This window comes from Paramormyrops kingsleyae, chromosome 11 (assembly GCF_048594095.1).
Source record: "Paramormyrops kingsleyae isolate MSU_618 chromosome 11, PKINGS_0.4, whole genome shotgun sequence".
Lineage (NCBI taxonomy): Eukaryota > Metazoa > Chordata > Actinopteri > Osteoglossiformes > Mormyridae > Paramormyrops > Paramormyrops kingsleyae.
The window spans coordinates 7,954,502-7,975,000 of NC_132807.1; the positions used below are offsets into that span (position 1 = coordinate 7,954,502).

Below are 20,499 nucleotides of genomic sequence, written 5' to 3' on the forward strand. Positions count from 1 at the left end.
CGCAGTCCACAGCCCCAGAAATCCTCTTATTTCTAATACTATTAAGGCTATGGTAGTAAGTCCATACGCAGGAAGTATACCTGATATTGAACAATACTGGTGCCTCAATGGAAGATTAGGGACTGATTCAGGGTTAAAAATGCATTAACCATGATTAACCATGTCCAAGGTTAAGAATGCATTTCTTAGTATTGACCAGGTTTGGGATTAATAATGCACGATTCACCAATGACCTGGTCCAGGATAAGTAATGCATAACTTAGTTTTGGTCGGGTACAGGACAAAGGATTCAGGTCTCAGCATTCACCAGACATCGGCTATTGCTATGATTACTAACCCGACAGAATGAACCAAGTCCAGACTCATCCCTAACAGCCATCTCAGTATGGCGGGGGGGCTGTTGCTACAAAGTTGAAAGCACCATTAATCAGAAATGCATTTCTCTGGGATGTGCTGCCTTGTACAGTATATTTGACATAAATGACAATTAAAGGTCACCAGAGATGAAAGGTAGGATTTTTTTTTCTTTCCCAGGGGGAGATTGGCATTTGGATAAGGTGTCGGCAGTGCCCACTGTTCAGAAAAGAGGCAGTAGAAGTCAATGGTGACACCATCTGCTTGCCCTGGCTGTGAATTCCTGTCATGAGCTATCCTTGGGTGAAAACCATTACTGTAAAATTTTACCTTCAGCAGTGGCTGTTCTGTGTATTTTATCATCCCAACTTTCATCCAGTGTGCGCAGTCTCCATCTGAACTCGAGTTATCTGGACTAGAGTGATGGAATGTCCGTTGAACATTGGCATAAACCACATTTTCAGAGTTGGGATTGGTCTCATTTGCACCAGTAATCATTGGCTGCTGGACTATGGAGGACAGATTGCCTAGACCTCTCAGCCAATAGAAGACAATAGGACATTAAGGCAGCCTTTCTCCAATGGTCTTCTACTCTAGAGAGACTGAATACATCCTGAGCATAGTTATTAGTCTAATAAGCTGTTTGCTGATATTACTTTGCAGGAATCTGCCTGTTTATTTTGGGTTTTCTGAGGAAGTTGGTGTCATTTGCTAACTGGTAGCAGCCCATCTTACCAAACATTTGACTTGCCAAATATTCAGTATTGAGCTCTGGAGACATGTTAGTCTTGCCCCGACCTGATCTGACCACAGCCACCAACACCATGGCGAATTCTAACAAACGTTTTGATCAAAATGCTATTTTGACCAAGGACGTGGTATTTAAAAATGTATCCTACATGATTTCTTTTTCCCCTCAATCAAAACTTTTTGCCGTGGGCATATTTGTCGATGGACAGACAGGTTGACGATCCATGTTCTTAATTTCATAAACATTACTGAAATAATACGCAGAAGCTCGCCTGATTTTATCTTTGGCCTTTGTTGATCTCCCTTCCCTGTCCTCAGTTAAAACCCATGAGTTTGTCTGTGCATACGTAAGTCTCTTCGCTAGCTATTGCCTGAGTGCTACCTGCAGAGGAAGTGATGTCACGTGTAGCTTCTGTAAACAGCAGATGGACTTTAGCTATGGGAGGCCTTCTGAGCTGGTACCAAACCCTGAGGCGGAACGGGAGCAAATCCATGGGCACGGGAGATGCCGGAGGCGGCACTCGCACCGCAGACAGTTGGCATCGAGCCGATGCTGGCATTCCCTCGTGTGACGCTTGACCCCCACCCTGCTTTGCAATGCCCAGCACAACCCCTCACACCAGCAGTGTGCAGGATTCTTCAGTGTTAAGGGGAGCTCGAGACCTGCACTGTTTTCCTGCTAGATGAGCAGTTTACTGAAATTTTTCAGTAATGTACTTTCATGTATTTCAATTTTAGCAAATTTTGTCCAACAGTTTCATTGACTTGTCCATGGAAGCTCATGTGGTTATCTGTGATATTTTAAGATTGTTGTTTGTTGTTAAAAGAATGGACTGAGCTTGCTCCAGCATAGACAGCATTCCCTCTTTGCACTTCATCAGGGTTCGTTTTGGCTGCATTGCCTGCTTCAGGTTGTGGGACGTATGGATGACTTGGTGTTTTCGGTCTGCTGGTTTGGCTGCTTTACACAACAGAGCGTAAAGCCCATCTTTAATTAAGCTCCCATTCCACAGAAAATCTGTATGTGAGATTGCGGGTGACAGGGATGAGAAGTAATAGTTTTTACTTTAATAGTACTCCTGAGTGATATGACTGAGATGCTGTCTGATACTCTCTGTAAACCTTTTTTAACAGCAGTCCAAAACGAAGATTAAAGTGAGTAAAGGATTTGTAGCAGATGAAAAACTGTTTTATGGTCATTTTAAGTTAAGCTATGAAGCTGGTTGCCTCTGGGAATTCTTACCACCTTCAGTCATCAGCAGATGTCTTCGAATTGACTTTTTTGGTCACAGCTGGACTATGTTGGCCACCATGACTCACCAGGAAAGAGCTCCCTGCTTGAAACTGGTTGCAATGAGTCCGGAGCTTCGGACTGTTACAGAAGTTCTTAATTTAGTTTAAGGTAGCTCAGAGCATAGAGCTGTAGCCTAACACCCCAGGGTTGTGGGTTTGATTCCCGTACCATGTGATGTGTGCAGTTTACATGTTATCCCTTTGTTTGTATGTGGGCATGGTCTGTGATAGACTGGCATCTTGTCCAGGATGTTCTTGCTTGCTGTTCTAGGATAGGCTCCATGGAAAATAGTTTGATGGAAGAAAAAGATTCAGATAACTTTCTGGCCTATTCTTTTGTGGGTCCAGCAGTCATGCCTTTGGACAGTAGCTGTGTAAGGGGCCTCTGGCTTGGAGTCATAATCCCATTTTATGGATTGTTGCTGCATAAAATCATTAGCTGTCATTTAATGAGAAGCTGAGGCAAAGATGTTTTCAGCTTTGCTTTCCCTAAAGTCATTACTTCAAATAGGAGGTATGAATCAGTGTAAGATACAGATGGAAGCCCCCGCAGGCAGCTGCTGCCAATGTAACCAACATCTAGGAGGTACTTTAGCCCCTTACTTCATGTCCAACATGGACAGGCAGCTGTGTGCTTAGTTCTACAGGTCACATGATGATTTTCTGGTTTTAGCTCCTCCCACACAGGTATACCTACGCTGAGCACTAAGGGGGCATAATTTTTACTGTTTTCTCACAGTTTGAAAAACTGAAGCCTTTATGATGCTAATGTGAAATGCACAGCTTTATATTAAAAAGTGGCAATTTGTTTTTAATGTATTTCCAATCATCTATATTCTAACCACTTATACGGTATGGAATCATTTTTAAAGTACATTTTCAATTTAAGATGTAGTGTTTTTAATACAGTATAGTGTAGCGCTGGTGAGAGCTGCGCATCCCAGCAAACCTTGCAAGCGCTCATGTATATACAGTAGCCCTGTACCCGTGTCTTGTAAATAGCCCTTGTTATATGGCTGTTGTTTATGGTTACATTTCCTTATTGTCACGCGTCTGTTTGCCTGTATTTTGTGTGTGCCCTGTCCGATCCTTGCGTGTTCTTAGCTTGTGTGAATCTTCCACCTTGTGTGCACCTTACAGCTTGGCGTCTGACCACCTTGTGTTTCCACTGTATGGATTTGGGTTTGGTGCTCGTTGAGTGCCTGTTATAGTCTTGTTTAGGACTAGAATAATGAGCATGTTCTACCCCGGCAAGCAAGTCTCCTTGTTCTTTGCTGCTCTCACAAGATCTCGGTTTTCCCAGTGCTATGTATTAATGCACAATTAGAATCCATCTTTTGCTTTGCAGTAATAATCATGTGTGTGATCATGTATATATATTACATTGTGGGGTGCATGTGTGTGCCTGTGTGCACATATGTGTGTGCGCGTGTGTGTGTATGTGTGTGTGAGCAAGCGCGTGCATGCACACATATATGCTTGTTTGTATGTGTGTGTGTGTGTGTGTGTGTGTGTGGAGGGGGGGGGGGGACTGTAGCTGCAGCCTATCCCCCCATCAGATCTACCTGAGACACTCATACCGACACGGTTCCCCTCCAGCGGGGGCCAGGAGATAATGGCGACATCCCATCTGTCTGGGATGTGGCCATCGACCTCCCTTCGAAACAGCTGCCCTCTTTGTGTTTGCCCGTTAATTAAGATGCACTCGATCCTGTTCCCCGCAGCCCATTAAGGGGGGGGGGGGCAGTAGCCTGTAGGGATGGCGTGACTTTGCCCCCATGTGCAGGACCCACGGCCCAGCTCCCCTTGCTCAGCTGGCAGCTTAATAGGTTCCTCCTTGAAGGTAATTATAAGGCCTGGATTATGAGCTGCGTGGCTCTACCAATTACAGCAGAAGGGTGGTGATGAGCATCGTTTTAAACCCCCTTCAAATTATAAATTAAATGATACCTATTCCTGAAAATGTCTCTTTGAATTATTTAAACACCTTTAATGACTTTTATACGAGTGTGTGTATAAATATATAATATAATTTTAAGATACATATACATTTTAATATATCAGCCCACAACTCGAATATATATTATTACAATAATTCTAGAAATATTATCATAACATGCTGGATGATCCAGTGAGTGGCACCATCACCTCACAGCTCTGGGGTCCTGCGATTGTGGGTTTTCAGGTTCTGTCTGTGATGCACGTTTCTTCCACCTGCTCCCATTTCTTTCCGGCATCCAAGAACGCGGTGGTACAGTAGGTGAAGAGATGCTTTATCTAAATTTCAATATCAAATTTCAATATTTTGTGAGCATGTGTGACCCAGGTAAGACGTCATGTAGGATGTCACGATAAAGAAAACACTGCAGTGTTAAGACAATGCTGCGGAGGGGGGCCGCAGGCTCCCCCAGGAAGCGGAGAACAAATTCTCTGCCATATTCTACTTTTACCATGGCAAAGTTTTCCAGGGGAGAGTATCGACCATTCTTCTGAATCTGGATTATTTTATGGATATAATGCTATAAATAAGTAATTGTGTGTTTTATTAATAATCCTAATTAATTATGTGTTATTTACATAATGCTAGCAGTTAATTTGTTATTTGGCCATTTGTCAAGATAATGACAGTATTTGGTTTGTCCTTAAGACAGCTGCCATTTAGTTGGCTTTTTAAATCTCGGGCATGAAGTCCTCACCTTTTCTGCTGTTCTAGTGCTTGAGTGGCTTGTGCTTTTTTAATTTAATTTTATTCCATTTTATTTTTCCCACTTTAAGATTATGCTCTGTTCGCTGTGATGTGTAGTTCATTTTGGTGCTGGAGCCCAGTCAGCATTCCTGCTGCTCCAGGAGCGTTAGGAAGCTCAGAGGATCTGCTATGTCGGGGCTCCATGTCTTTTATCCCAGGCAACCATTCAGATGCAAGATGCGGGATTTTAGTGCCCGCGAGGTGGACCTGGCATTCCTCCGGCACCAGTTCCATTGAGGACAGAAACCTTGAGTGGCTGGGAGGTGCCGTTGCGTGTTGGGTGCTGCCGCCTGCCAGCTTCCTGGGCAGAGAGGTAGTGCTCCTATCGCAGACAGTGTGGTACCTGCAGTGTATTATAAAAGCTTGCAGGCTGCCAGGTCATTTACTGGAAGAAGGTTTACATGACCTTTGTGTATGAGTACAGGGGGAGCTTTATACCAACCTGGAAATACCCAAAACACTAAAGTTCATAGAGGAGGTTTAGTCTGTGGAAAGTAATTAAAATAAACTCATTTATTAACTTCTGGTCCTTCCCATAATACCAGGTCTCTCATCTCATATGAGTCATTTCTGTTTGCTGTAATGAGAACGGAATTCAATGTCTTAAATAATAGTTGTGATTTATATGAGATGGAGCTGAGACTGGTACTGCATTTGCTCTAGTAGTAGTTCAACAAGCCCCCATGCATCTGGGGAGATTTTATTCCATACCTGCGGCAGCTTTGTTTGAGCAAACAGTTCAAATTCCAGTGGATTCAATGGTCAGATGTGTAGTGTATTTTTTCTGTTATTAGTTCCAGAGTGATTGGTTGCACAATTACCAGTCAAATTGTATGTTTTTTAGCATAGTTGTTATGATTTGCTGAGTATTTTGCTGCCCAGACATGTGGCTGTGGCATCCCCACACAGGTTACGGTGAACGATTGGCTATCTGTTGGTAAAGTATATGAGAGTAAAGGCCTCATGGGTTAAGGCTGAGGGACTGGCTGTTACTGAGGATTTTTTTAGGAGCAGTATTTTATCTGCAATGCAGCAACATCGCAAGCTCTGCCAGTGTTGGGAGACTTCCGAGGTTGATACGGAACATCCTGGAAAAGCAATTACCAAACCTCAGCAGTCTGCCCTTAGTTGGATTCTCCCTTCCACACCAACAGAATTTTTCACCCCTTTTTTTGACATGTTCCAACAGGTCACCTGTTCTGAATGTGTGTTTTCCCCAGATTAATCTGTTGTGCTGTAAACAGAGAAAGGTTGTGGCCTGTAGTTTGCCGTTTCTTGAGTCAGCGCTGATGATAGAGACCTTGGCATTAGGATTATTAGCCTTTCTACCTGGTTATTGATATCTGACCTTTTAAAATGCCTCTGTAATGTTTTCACACGTCAGACATAGATATGCCTCTAATGTAAACTGCACTTCCTAGCAAAAGGAATGAACAAATAAAAAGAAACTTTCTTTGTGCCAAACATGTTATACTAACAATTACTTTGAGAATAATGTAGTAATTTTGTCAATCTTCATTCTCTTTTATTCTCACTACACCACTGACTAGGTGAAGTCTTGTCTTTGCAGGTGGTGATGTCAGCCTGGAGTCTGGGGGCTCACGACTCCAGTTCCACGTTCTGCCCTGCAGTTCAGCTCTGTCTCAGCCTGCACTATAGCGCCTGACGGTCATGTGCCATCCAACCACACCTCCCCAGCCGTTTGGGTGTGTCGGATTGTGCATCGGGCTGGAACTGTTCGGTAGTATAGGTTGCCCATTAGTTGTGAATGACAGTGGCACATGGCAGTGGTTTATAGCATGAATGCCTTGCGTGTAATTGGGTTTCTTCGCACTAGAGTGGTTGGAGTGTTTTCTGAAGTGCTCAGGCTCTCTGGGAAATTGCTTTTGACCCGATTTGTTTAAAGTCAGTCGATTACATCACAGGTACACCCTAAATGCTAATACAACCCTAAATAATGTTTATATTCACGGACCTAACAGTGCATAATCTTTTCTTTCAGTACTAGGTAAACTGAAAATTTAAATTGAAGGGCCTTTTGTCATTATGTTCCTTTGTGTGGTTAATGATTGTGAGCTGGTTGTAGGATTTATAAATAAAATAAGAGGTAAACAGGATTTTCCTCATTTCTGTGTCTGTCCGCCCGCCACGGTGTCCTGTAAAGAGAGTGCCACCAGAAGGGACTGGAACGCTCTGTGATCCTCAGTGTCTGCAGGATGATGGTTAGGCCCTAATCTCTGTGTGTGTCTGCATGTCTTCCAAATGATAAAAGGATGTCGTCGTCGTCTTTGGACAGACTCCTTATAAGAGATCCTCCTTATAAACACCTCCTCTGTTGCCCAGCAGGGGGTGTGCAGAGGCTGTCAGAGAGAGACCGTGAACCAAGGATGAAGAGAGGCAGAGCAATGCAGTTTTGCCTATATGGAAGAGAATTAATATTAGTGGTAATATTTTGTGGCGTTGGTTAATATTTTTATATTGCAGGAAAAATAGAGCAATGGGAGTGAATTCCAAAAGGACACCAGCAGCATTTGAAATGGCACTGACACGATGCAGCTTTAGGAACAGCATTTAACTTGAAAATTTTTACTCTTTGTATGAATTGCTGTAAGGACGCACTTGTGGAAATTAACTGATAATGTTACTGGTTTTGTCTTAGCTTGACCACACATGCTAAACGAGCTGGAGAAGCCCAGGAGCCTCTGCTGCACACGAGGCCAATTTGAATGTCAGCTCACACTCATATAATCAGATCTGAGTGAGACACATAATTGGATGATTTGGTGAATTAAAAGCCTGAGCCCCTGACTGGCAGGCTGGCACTCACCAGGCTCCGCTGCTCCCCACAGAGCGCTGTCTCACTCTGCCGGGCGAAGGCACAGGGTCGCTTTCTGCTGATGCACAGCGCGGTGGGAATAGGGGAGGGATTTGGGGGGGTCTCTCCCGCCACCAGGGGCAGGTCTGTTCAGTCAGCGCCATCGCCAGCTCAGCCCCTTTAAAGCGAGCAGCAGCCTCTCGCCTCATCCCAGACTCCGCGAGCACAGCCACGGCGCGGCTCCCAGGCAGACAGGAGATCCTGCTCAAGTGGGTAGGGGGGGGTCGGGGAATCCAGCTCAGCCTGCTGCCGTCAGTGAGACACAGCACAGACAGGGGGCAGCTCCGACCTGTGAGGAAGGCTATCGTTTTTATACGTCTCTTAGAGATCGCACAGGTCGGCAGAGGAAGGCGATGGAATCCGGAGAGCAGTGCAGAAGCGGCTGCAGACTGACTGAGAGCTTAATCACACCTGAGTTCAGTCATTAAGCGGCAGCAGCAGTGGCGGCGGCTCTACGGCGAGGCTCTGCTGAGATCCCGTCTCCGGCTGAATGGGAAGTCTCCCGGGCTCACTTTGCTGTTGCGTCGTGCAGCACTGAAGCAGGACAGTAAATGGCAGCAGCTCTTGCTGACGGGTGATCTTACTTTGATATAAATTTCAGCTGGACTCTCAGAAGCAGGTATGTTCCTGACTCTTAATTGTGCCGTGCTTGTGTGAGGCTTTCTTTCTGCTTAGGGTTTTGCTGAAGCTTCTGCGTCATTGAAGTTGCTTAACTGTTTCCCCGCGCCGTGCTTGATTTTCTTGCGTGTTTGTCCTTCGTTCAGAGGGATGCTGTTTCAGTGCCAGTGACCTCCTGCACATTTCACACGGGGCAAATGGGGAGATGAGATGTGGCCAGTGCCTCGGAACGAGCCACTAGCTGCGCTTAGCATGTAATGCGGGACCTTCCCCAGCAGTGAGCGCTCGCAGCCACGCTGTGAGTGCCCCCCCCACCCCCGCTTCTAGGAGGTTCTGGGCTTCAGTAATTCATCAATCGAAGTCAAATCTTGCGACCATGCAAGGCATAGTGATGTTGAACCCATGAGAATTAGTGTCCATTTACTTCATGCATATTCAAAAAGCCACCCACCGTCCTCTGATATTTTATGTTACTTAGTACTATTATTCTCAGGCAAACCATTGCAATGGATGTCAAACCTCCCGACCTGAACCACCAAAACAATTGGAGGCAAAAACGGCCAATGGACACAAAATTAGCAATCATGTGACATTACAGCCCCACCTCCAGCTGCGTGCTGTAATTATAGGAGTGGTCAATTCCATTTTTCATGCTATGTGTTGAGGACGCCCTCATAGACAAATTTACCCATTGGCTGGGATTTAGTGAGCACTTTCTCTAGCTCTCGAATGCCTTTTTCGTAAATACAACTTTTATGATGCCCTGAGGACATATAAATGTTTTACTTTGTTCTTTTTTGTCTCCATATATAATTCTGATTCTGGATCTTTAGAGATTTAATCCCATTTATGGGACTCAATAAATAATGCATTTATTTTGCTGGTAAAATGAAAATTCCTGTTCTGGATTACAATGAAATTCTCTTTTACAGTATGTTGAGTGTGTTTTGTAAAACTTGTAAAACTGCAGTTTTCACAGGCATTGAGAATGCTCACAAGCCCTTTTAGTCACATTTCTTTGCAGTTTTTCTCTCAAGTCTTTTTCAGGTGGTTAACTACTGAAAGCATTCTAAATGCTTTAAGCAGTAACTAAACAAGATTATCATCATCTACAGTTTAAGTATTGTAGATCTCTAATGGAAACCGGTGTCACACCACCTTGTGTGTTTGCACACAGGAGCTGTGATGTGGGCAATGAGAGAGATCATTCTATGTGGATCTGGAAATCAGTTGTGGGGTTCCTCACTGAAAGCAGTATAGGAGGTAGTGTGTGATTGGCAGGAACCGGCAGCTGGGCTCTTAATGTTCTTCTGTAGCCCGTCCGCTTTGCCATCAGCCTTGCCAGTCTCTGCTTCAGCCATTTGTATCGCTTTCAAAACATATTAAGTGACAGTTGCCCCTAAAATGACACACCACTGAGCTAGTGTTAAAGGAAAAGAACATGTTCTTGGAAAGTCAGTTTTTATTTGTAGTCTCTCTATTCTAGAATAACTTTTGGAATACAGAAAAGCAATACTTCACACATGTATGTGAGGATCTTTTCCCGAGATTTAAAAATGTAAGTTTAATATTTTGTTATACGTTGCATTGTTTATGGTTCTTTTATTTATGATCGCTGCCAAATGATTCCTGTAACCTTAGAGCGAATTAGATTGAGCTGTCAAATTACAGTGGGCAGTCAACATTCCATTACTCTGCCTAAAAATCCATATTGAAACATTTTTGCAGTGTTCAGTCTTGTGGTATTGAACCCTGCGTCTAAAATGATCATTTTAGCCAGCAATCATAATTCAGCCAGGGACACCATTGTGTTGAGAATTGTGCCTAAGTCAGAACAGATGCTTAGACCGTTCATGCAAACACCGGCTTATAATCCCCCAAAAGTAGCATTTAGTTCATTCATACTCTAAGCTTTCAAACCTGTAGTGTGTATGAAAGTATGCCTGTTGATACGTTAACTTTGGCACAAAGGTGATTAATATTTTTGTGTGTGAGAAACACTGCCCCCTCTCCCCAGTATCTTGAATCATGGTTTAATAACCAGATGCCTCCAGCTATACAGTAGGTGTAATTCCTGTAATTTTGTGGTCTGTTTTTCTGCTTCCTCCATCATCCCTTAAACTTGATCGTGTGCCTGGGCTAAACCACAAAAGGGTTAATATGGAACCTCCAAGGTTTCCTCGGAAATTTTATTGTGCTAAACACCATAACGAGTGAATTCATGCTCTAGACACTTAATATCCTCTATGGAGTTAGTCTGTTACTTCCCTGTTAATGTCACTCAAATCATTTGCCTTGTGTAAAACTGAATTATGTACATAAAGGCATATGTGTTGATGATATGAAACAATGTGTTAATGTATTGCTGTCAGGTATTCTTTTAATTAATGTTTTTCTTTTAGAGCAATGCCATAAACCATGAGGAAAGCAAGTGGATTTCATGATGTTTCACACCCTCCTGTTGGATGTACAATCTTTGCAGTTTGGCTTCATCATATTTAAAAAAAAAACACAACACATTTTCATCCTTTTGCTCAGGGTTGACTTCTGAAGTGTTTGTGGATTTGTGTGTGTTTGCTGCTGGATTCCCTACCTTTTCAGCTTTATCACATTTTAAACATTGATATTCCTCTCCATGGTTTCTGCCCTATTCAAGAGCCTGACGTCCAACATTGTAAATATTTCCAAAGGAATGTTTACAAAGAAACTGGCTAATCCCACAAAGAAGAAAGAGAGCAGTGACCCTAAAAAGGATCAAAAATCCCAAACCCCAGACACCCCAAGGAATCCGACACTTTCCACAACTCTAAAGAGTACAGTGAAAAAAAATTCTCAGTGTCCCTCAGCTCGCAATATATCGCTTGAAGAAGACAGTCGTAAAAACAACTGCTCATCGCTCTCTCCAACGTTCAGTTACCGTGTAGCGATAGCTAATGGACTCCAAAAAAGTGCTCTTTTGGTTAACAATAATGAAGGTCTCCTTCAAGAGGTCTTATCCACTGAAAGCAGTTATTCTGACTCTCTGAGTGAAGGTAAATATATCCAGATATTTGATGAACACAAAGCTTTTACTATGCCAATAAGAAGGAACAGGAAAAGCCTGACCAGTCTGGCACCCTCCGATGGAAGTTCTGAGGGTGAGCGTGGGGAGCGCACCAGTCTGCATACACTACGCCTGGGAGCTTTGCGGAAACTGAGGAAGTGGAAGAAGAGCCAGGAGTATGTTTCTTCGGACGCAGATGCGAGTACCTGGCGTAAAACTCTGGGCATCCGGAGCAAGTCCCTGGACCGGGCTGGGAGGCAGCAAAAAACCAGCTCGCTAGAACCTGGATCCAGTTCCACAGGTTGCATCAGTCAGACACATGATGTCATGGAAATGATCTTCAAAGAGCTGCAGGGAATCAGTCAGATTGAATCAGAACTGTCAGAGCTGCGAGGTCATGTCAATGCACTGAAGAATTCTATCGATGAAATTTCCAGCAGCGTGGAAGTGGTGCAGAGCGAGATCGAGCAGCTGCGTTCGGGCTTCGTGCAGTCTCGGCGTGAGACTCGTGATATACATGACTACATAAAACAGATAAGCCAACAAGACAGCAAAGCAACTCTCAGGTTTCTGAATGTGCCAGAGGATGAGTTGGAAAACACAGAGGATCTCATTTACCAGATTTTCAAGGAGAAAATGGGTTTCACTGAAGTGCACAAGATGCCCAAAATTGACATCGCCCATCGATTAGGTCAACAGAGGGAATGTTCGAATGCCAAGCCCCGTCCCGTTATTGTTATCTTTTCCACCCCCCAAGACCGCGATTTAGCTTTAAAAAAATGTTACAAACTTAAAGGCACAGGTATTTCTGTATCTACTGATAGCCTTAGTCATGAAAAGGATAGGAAAGAGAAGGGAATGACCTCATCGCAAACATATGAGAGCATGGACATCAATGTTTGTACGAAAGACAAAAATGACCTTGATGACTGGGACTCAATGGACAGTGACAGAGAGTTAGAGGCTGACTTAAATAGGAATGTATATGAAATTTTGTCTAAGGCCACGCAGAAAAGTAAATCTGACCAAATGAAATCCCACGAAAGTCACGACAGGGCTAGTGATGGCATTGCATGTTCAGGAGCAGTCCATTATGCTGAGGACACTTATCAATCAATAGAATATGAAGATCAAGACAAACAAGAAAAGCCTTATTACTCAGATTTAACCCCTGCATGGCTTTCCCAAAGTGAGTACTCAACTCCTAAGCTGAGTCATTCTGAGTCAGACTGTTCAAAGCTGTGCCAGTCCTACTCTGAGGATTTCTCCGAAAACCAATACATAGGCCGAACCAACGGCTACTCTTTATTGTCGTCTTCAGATCAGGAGTTGTGGCAGAGAAAGCAGGAAGACATGACTTCCACATGGTGTCCGACTCCACCTAGTCAGTCACTTAGTCAGGAAAATCAACCCTTTGTGGAACCAAATGAACCAGAGACCACAGAGACTGTTGACAGTGGCGTGAGCAATGGGCTGGTATGTGTGTCAGGTGACAGGAGCCACTACAGTGGTTCCCAGCTGTCTCTGCAGGGTGACCTGTCTCCTTGGAAGGACTGGCACCATTTGGAACAAGGTGCAGATTCGGGCTTTGATGCCTCAACAGAACAGAACCTAGTGTCAGAGGTCAGCAGTCCCTTTGACCCCACAGCTAATCCCGGGTTTCCCGAGAACATCATAAAATGCCAAGAAGTGGACTTACAGTTTGAGGGCGAAAACTACATGACCCTAGACAGTACCCCTTCTACATGCCCAGGTCTGGAAAGTGAAACGGCCAGTCAGCCTGATGCCCAAAGTGATCCAGAGCTCAATGGCAGCCATTTTTATCAGAACCAGACCAAGTCCTCAACCATGTATCGCAGTCAGAGTGAGATTACAAGCGAGAAATCTGAGGAGGTGCCTAAATCCTGGCACAGCCGACTCAGCATCGATCTCACTGACAAAACATTCAGTTTCCCAACATTTGGATCAACTCTGCAGCGAGCCAGATCTGCCCTGGAGGTTGTCTGGAACAAAAGCTCCCAGAGCACGAGTACCCCAGCGGCACCCTCCTCTAGCTCCACTGCTGCCATGGCTACAGAGGAACCTGCCAATTCCACATTCATGGGCGGATTCAGGACTCTGTCTCAATCCACAGTCAATGACTCAAGCACGACAATTGATTCAGACGTGTACACTGAGCCCTTCTACTACAAGGCTGAAGAGGAGGAGTGTGGTGAGCCCACTGTAGACAACGAAACCCATTACGTTGAGGTCATGGAGCAAGTGCTTGCCAATCTGGAGAATCGTACGAACACCAACGAGCCCGAAGAACAGTACCAGGACTACAGGCTTCCAGAGGAAGGGACCTATGTGCTGGAATACGACTGCAGCTACGATGAGCAGTATGAAGCAGAGTACAGTGAGGAGTATGATGAGGACCAGGTCACTGAAGAAACAGCTGAATATGACGTTGTGGCATATGCAGAGGATATGGGTGAGATTGAGGACGCTGAGGAGCAAGTGGACTATGGGGAAGCTGCAGAAACTTCTGCAACAGAGGAAAGTGGTGAAATAAAGGACATTATTGAGAAAGAGGATGAAAATCAAAATGTGCCTGAGGAACAAAACATTGCAACTCCACCCAAGAAGAGGATAAGACCAACTTTTAAGGAGGCTGCATTGAGGGCATACAGAAAACAAATGGCTGAATTGGAGGAACAGATTCTTGCTGGAGGTACAGAATACTGTGTACTGCTGAGTTTTGTTTGTTTGTCTCATTATTCTCTTTAGCCTATAATTACTACTATTAGTTTGAGACTTTCTGGGAAAATCTGTTTTGTAATTAATATTACTTTGAAATACATTTTAAACATTATTTTAACTTTAGTTGTCAAATAAATTAATATAACATTATAAAGATTAAATCACCTTGCAGCAGACTGTAATTATTCCAAATTCACCATGAAGTGGAAGAGGCTGTTAATTTGACTGGAAACCCCAGAATCTGCTCTACCAGTGCCATGGTACAGTCAGTGGAGTTACTGAACTAGTCTGCTAAAGGAAAAGGAAAGGACAATAATGGTATATTTTTGCATGCTGGCTCTGTTATTTAGGAAAACTCAGATCTCTTACATTGGCAGGTGTATTGGGGTCAGATGGTGTGCTGTACGCATGTTGCGTGTGCGTGTTGATGTTACATTTATGCATGTATGCATGTTGTATTTCTTGAAGGGATTGATGATTTTTCATTAGTAGAAAACCCTTTCCAGCCATTATTTATATGAGTTACATTGTGTCCTTGACCTCCATTAGTCCTCACAGAGGGATAAACCGGAGCAGCATGAATCTGTAATGGTAGGCAGGCTAGGACCTGAGCCAACCAAGGAAAATAATAAATTGTTTCAATCAGAAAAACAAAGAGAAGACTAGGAAGTGGTTAGGTTAGTGCAGTGTGCAGTTGTATGGCTGTAGTGTGTGCATAGTTTGTAATTTATTCATTTTTCCCAGAATGCCGTTTGGCAGTTACTCTGTGGTTGCTTTATGGATTGATTGGGCAACTGGTTGGTTGCTTGGTATGCATATCATAAATGATTATGTTGCAAAAGCACAATGTATTTTTATAGTGCTGTTAGGTGCTGCAGGATGTGCATGATAATGTGAGGTCTTCAGGTTCTTGAGGAAAAGATGAGGCCCTTTGGCTTCTCTTACATAGTAGAGGGACTTAAGAGTCAGTTTCTGACCTAGTTAATGACAGCCTCCAGCTTCAATGTACACGCAGTGTGAACATGGGGCGCCATCTTTATTCTGCAGTGCCCTTCTATTGCTTGGCACTTTTCATATCATACTGTATTATTTTTTCCTTTAAAGAATTGTGTTGTGAGTTTGACCTCTGGTCCTGTATGTCTGGAATTTGCAGGTTCTCCTTGTGTTTGGGTTTCAATTAGGAATTTGCAGGTCCTCCTTGTGTTTGGGATTGAGTTATGAATTTGCAGGTTCTCCTTGTGTTTGGGTGTTCTTCTCCTAGGTACTCCAGGTTCCTCCCAGAGTCAAAAGAAATTAGATGAATTTTGTGTGCTCTGCGATGGACTGGATCCCAGGCAGGGTGTCTTCGATCTTTTGCCTCACTGCTATAATTCACTGGATAAGTTATGTAAAATGGATGCACGGGTTTTGACTTCAACAGTTTACCATTTGTATTTCTCAGCCTTCCAATCAACTTGGCTGTGTCGTGTTAAATTTAATTTCCATTTATATTGAGAATGATTCTGCCATTTCATTGTTTCATTGTATCAATTTTATAATGAGGTGACCGTGTTTGAATGATGATTAAATTTACAGTGATTGTGTTGGTTTCTTTTGTCAATGAGATATTGTGTATGAAAGCAAAAGTTTGAATTGTAAAATGATGAGGATGCACAAGACAGTGAATTGCCTTCTGTTTCACTCCTGGTCTATTATCTGCATCCAGAGAATTATCTGGGTAAATTCCATAGGAGTAGTGGCACAGATGGTGTCTGTTTACATATGCTGAAGTTTGCGGTGACTATGTCATTGACTGTATTTCTGTTTTGGAGTTTGCATGTGACTGTTAGTGCTGCTGAATCACTCCTCATTCAACACACAGACATGGCAAAGAGTCATAAATCGCACCGGTCTCTGTTGCTGATGGCAGCTTAGTGTTTGCCCTGATGTATTATTTAGGACTTAATAGGATGTGATGCATGGTTGTGATTTTACTCATCACAGAGCCTTAGCACATAACTGTTTTTTTTCATATGTTACATGAGGTATAACTGTGGACTCTCACCAGTGTTAATATCTGTCTTTGCACTATTAGAAACTGATGTACAAAAGATCGCAAAAGTTGTGAAGGACTTTGCATCGAATCTTGTTCCCCAACTTCATTGCTTTTTCCAGTAGCTCCTTGATCAGGTCTTTAGCTTCTGTCAGGCCAATCTTCACTTCACTAGAGCTGCTACTGTATTGAGATGCTAATTCCATTCCCCAAGGGCATTTTCTAACCAGGTCAGCGTTGTTTAGAATATTTCTTCTGCAGCCTTGTGAAAGCCTGCCGTAGGTTCTTATAAGGGACGAAAAAGAGGAGAGCTCACTCTGTAGGCCAGAATGTATGGGTGGAATTAAGCCTGTAAATTTCATGCAGCTCTATTGCTAGAAATAACATGAGTGGTGCTGAACTCGAATATTCAAGTGCAAGTTGTATGACATTTTTAAAATGGAGCTAATTACTGGTTTTTATTGAGTTGAGCAGTTGTTGCTGGAGTGTGAATGTTAAAACTGGACATGAAGATATGAGGATCTCAGTTTCAGAAGCCACTACGACTGAGTAAAATGTCAGTCACTGAAGGGAAGAGATCTTAAATGATGATCTTATTGAAAAGAGAGACTGAACCCTATAATTTGGAGGTAAACATTGTGTGAATGTCTTGGGGAACTAATAAAATTGTACTCCACTTCATTTTGTGGACTGAGGTGCAGTTCCACCATCATTAAGTGACCAGCAAGGATTTCCTTCTCGCAGTATGACTCCCATGGATTTGGTGTGAACTGAGCCGAATATTGGTTAATGCTAGTTCTTAGTAGCTAGTTTCCATGAGCTTACAGTATGTGGTGTTCTCTAATTAAGCCCAAGATGAAAGATGACAAAGTCTTTGTGATCCTTTTACTATTGCACTGCTGCATTTAACCAGGAAACCCAAACCATTCAATTCCTTTGGGAGCTATTTGATATTTTTATGACCACTGAAGGAAAGACATTTTTTTCCCGCACATTACATTAATGTCATTTTGTACCATCAGATGTTTGCTATTTGAGAAGCAGCGATAATGGCATCGGGTAATGAAAATGTTGCCACAGTACACATTTAAATCAAATACATAATAGCAGACTAATTGGCAAACACTTCACATGTCCCCTGCTTTGCTATGTGTTAGTCCTGATCTGTTCTAGGCAGGAAACAAACCTGATTCTGGTCAGGGTACAACAGCATACAATGGAGAAAAATCAGCCTTATTGGTTAATTATGAAACACTCATCACACAGTTCCAACAGCCCTTCCTTTCAACCTTTTCTTGGGATTGGCCTCTGTAGATTTTGATTTGTCAGGTAAATAGTTAAGATTCTGTTTTCCCAAATTCTGCACCCAAGACCATCAGTGATTGGATCAATGATTCTCTAAATTGAGGAATAAACATTTCTTAAAAGATGGACCTTTAAGTATTTGGCATATTGGAGGAATGTATATTTAAATGTATTGAATGTATGTGTAGTATTACAGATAAAAAAAAGCCATATGTACCAGTGGTATAGTTGACATAGCATCTAGCTTCTCAGTGACTTGATCTTCTGGCTGCACAGTACAACAGGAGGGGTGACAAGAATTTACTGTTGACTAATCGGGATTTCTTTATGTAAACTGAGGTGACAGTTGATGGCACTGACTTTTCTTAGACTGTTCTTTTTTTTATTAAGGTTTCATAAAGCATTTGTTTTATGATCATATCCTTGTTTTATATTTTAAACTTAGAGTGCCATTTAATATTGGTGGTGCAGGGAATTCAATTACGATACAGATTCTGGGGTTTCTAAGTGCGGTAGATTGAATTGTTCTTGGGAAAAGACACAGCCAATGTCGTTTTCATTGGTGCCTCTATGTTTTATGAGTCTCTTTTGGTCAGTCAGCTCTTTGTCCAGGTTGTGGTACTTCTTTTAATAATTTAGTTTTAATCACCCCTAGCCTGCATTATTGCTAGGTGCATATTCTTTGCTCTGTACCTGCAGTGAATTTTGAAGCTCTTTGATTATTTGGGGTTTCCAGCGAGAGGCACGTTGTGTGTCTCCAGCTGGTGATTTGTGATGCTCTTGTAAAGATTTGCTTCAGTATCTCTTTATGGTTTCCCCCATTACCCAGGATGTGTCGCCATTCCTGCGTGCTTTTATTATTTGAATGAGGTGTGATTGTGAGGCCCAGTCTGTCAGTTTCTAGTGTCGCCGGTGGTTTTGGGTTCTAACAATGTTCCCTTTCTCCACGGTTCTCTTTCAGATAACGCTGCACTGGACGCACAGGTTTTCAAACTGCTGCTCCTTGCCTTTTCTTTGGCCTCATGTGTCATCGTCGTCCCCGTCCGCATTCTTTCGTGTCTGTGTTTATGCCTGCTTAACGTCATCTGACCTTGCATGCTCACCACTGCATTACATTTTCCTTACCGTCGATGCATTTGTAAACAGGATGGCCCTCATGCAATGATGATGATTGTTGCATAAGCACCGTCGGAAAGTAGCAGGAGATAGTGTCACTGCACCATCCAGCATGATGATGCTGAGATTTTGAGCCATCTTTGTCACAAAGTTGAACCTTGAAAGCTGCTGGCTGAAAGCCATAGAGCTGCTCTGCTCTGACACCCTGTGCAGATGTACATAGGCTGAACCGCTACAGCGAAGCACACTGCCATATTTGGACACGGGTCGCTTCGGGTAGAAGCCTCACCTAAGAGATGACACGGTTACGTGATCTGCAGGAACACAAGTGCACTCTCCAGTGACGTGTACATTGTCTCTTGTGTGAAGGCACGGCTGGCGAGCGGGAATGTCCTGGATCCCTCCAAACTGCTGGGGCTTCAGGGAGCTGGCGGGTGAGTGAAACCGGTATTGAAAATCCGGTTAATGGCTTTGCTGGTTCTGAAACTCCACAGCAGGAAACGAGGCAGTTTTTAAATAGTATATCATTATTTTTCAGCAGTTACTGAAGTAGACTTAAGCTGCAGTTAATATAAAATGATTTTTGAACATGCCCAGACGTAAACTGACCATGGTGAGGAGAGTATGCTTTCTCACAAACAGGTAGATACTGTTGTATTCAGATGATTATGTGTTGATGACAGAGAATATGAGCCTATAAAGACGCTTCCCAAAGTATTACTAAAAGTTGTAGCATTTGCTTACTGTACTTTGCCACACTTATTGCTGTCTTATTGTGTGTCATGTCGTTATTGCCTATTACATTGTAATATATGTTGTGTATATCGTGTAACTTCAAATTTACCTTCACTAATTTCACCCATCTGGAATGGCCTCCTTGTTGAGGCACATGTCAGGGGGGGGGGGGGGGGCACACAGCTCCCCCGCTGTGAGTGCTGTCAGCCCCTTTATTCTTTTTGGCATGTGGGCTCCATATATCAGCTTAACTTGCTCTGAGGAGAGCACCATTCGGCAGTTTGCACCTGGCTGACCGTAGATATAGCCGCAGAGCAACGGCGAGAAGAGAAACCCAGCCATCTGGCACTATGCAAGCCTGGAACAATCCCCTGCATAGATCATGCCATGGTTTGGTAATCAAAGGAGTATTGGACCATGAAAATCATTCTTAAAAGAAATCACATTAAACCCCTTTGATGTTATATGGTCCTACGGGGGTAGGCAGACGAACCAAAATACAGCTTCCGCGAAAACTATGGTGGGAGGCAGGAGGATCAACTGGGCCGGTGCAGTTAGCATCTCACATGTGTTTACTTGCCCAGTTTGGTCCACAACAGGTTAAACTGGTAGTTGCTGAAAGATAACTGGACAATCATGAATGTTTTATTGCAGTGGAGTTAATTGTAGGCCTGTTAACAGTCAGACAGTCATCACTTCTTCATTTTGTATTAATTCTAAATCTTCCTTTATCATGGAAGAGCATGTCAATCTTTGCATAACTTCAGAGCTTTCAAAAAACCGTCCAGCTGAGCTCATCGATGACGAATGAGGGACAGAAGTCCCTGCAGGGAATTTCATGGAAACGGGAGCCGTCGGTGTAGGAGCAGAATATGGATGAGTTGTCTAAA

General features: G+C 43.2%; 2 protein-coding genes across 11 annotated transcripts in view; both read left to right on the forward strand.

Annotated features, from left to right (window-relative positions):
* The window catches only part of LOC111845003 (uncharacterized), a 45,544-nt gene extending 38,267 nt beyond the window's left edge, over nucleotides 1-7,277 (forward strand). Inside the window, exons 12-13 of one of the 8 annotated variants that reach the window (XR_002838522.2) lie at nucleotides 5,302-5,456; nucleotides 6,714-7,277. Coding sequence is in view for 1 of the 8 variants with exons in the window: in XM_023814018.2 (XP_023669786.1) it covers nucleotides 6,714-6,809 (96 nt within the window). In the remaining 7 variants the exon portion in view is untranslated. Of the gene's footprint in view, nucleotides 1-5,301; nucleotides 5,457-6,713 lie in introns of those variants that run through there. The other 7 variants (XR_002838525.2, XR_002838526.2, XR_002838529.2 and 4 more) reach the window with 7 other exon arrangements.
* A 92-nt stretch (nucleotides 7,278-7,369) lies between these two features.
* LOC111845002 (protein unc-13 homolog C-like) overlaps nucleotides 7,370-20,499 on the forward strand; it is an 84,578-nt gene continuing 71,448 nt past the window's right edge. The window contains exons 1-5 of one of the 3 annotated variants that reach the window (XM_072717967.1): nucleotides 7,370-7,587; nucleotides 7,803-8,637; nucleotides 11,039-14,392; nucleotides 18,720-18,742; nucleotides 19,244-19,308. In XM_072717967.1, the coding sequence (XP_072574068.1) occupies nucleotides 11,272-14,392; nucleotides 18,720-18,742; nucleotides 19,244-19,308 (3,209 nt within the window). In that variant the 5' untranslated portion in view covers nucleotides 7,370-7,587; nucleotides 7,803-8,637; nucleotides 11,039-11,271. Of the gene's footprint in view, nucleotides 7,588-7,704; nucleotides 8,638-10,074; nucleotides 10,195-11,038; nucleotides 14,393-18,719; nucleotides 18,743-19,243; nucleotides 19,309-20,499 lie in introns of those variants that run through there. The other 2 variants (XM_072717969.1, XM_072717968.1) reach the window with 2 other exon arrangements.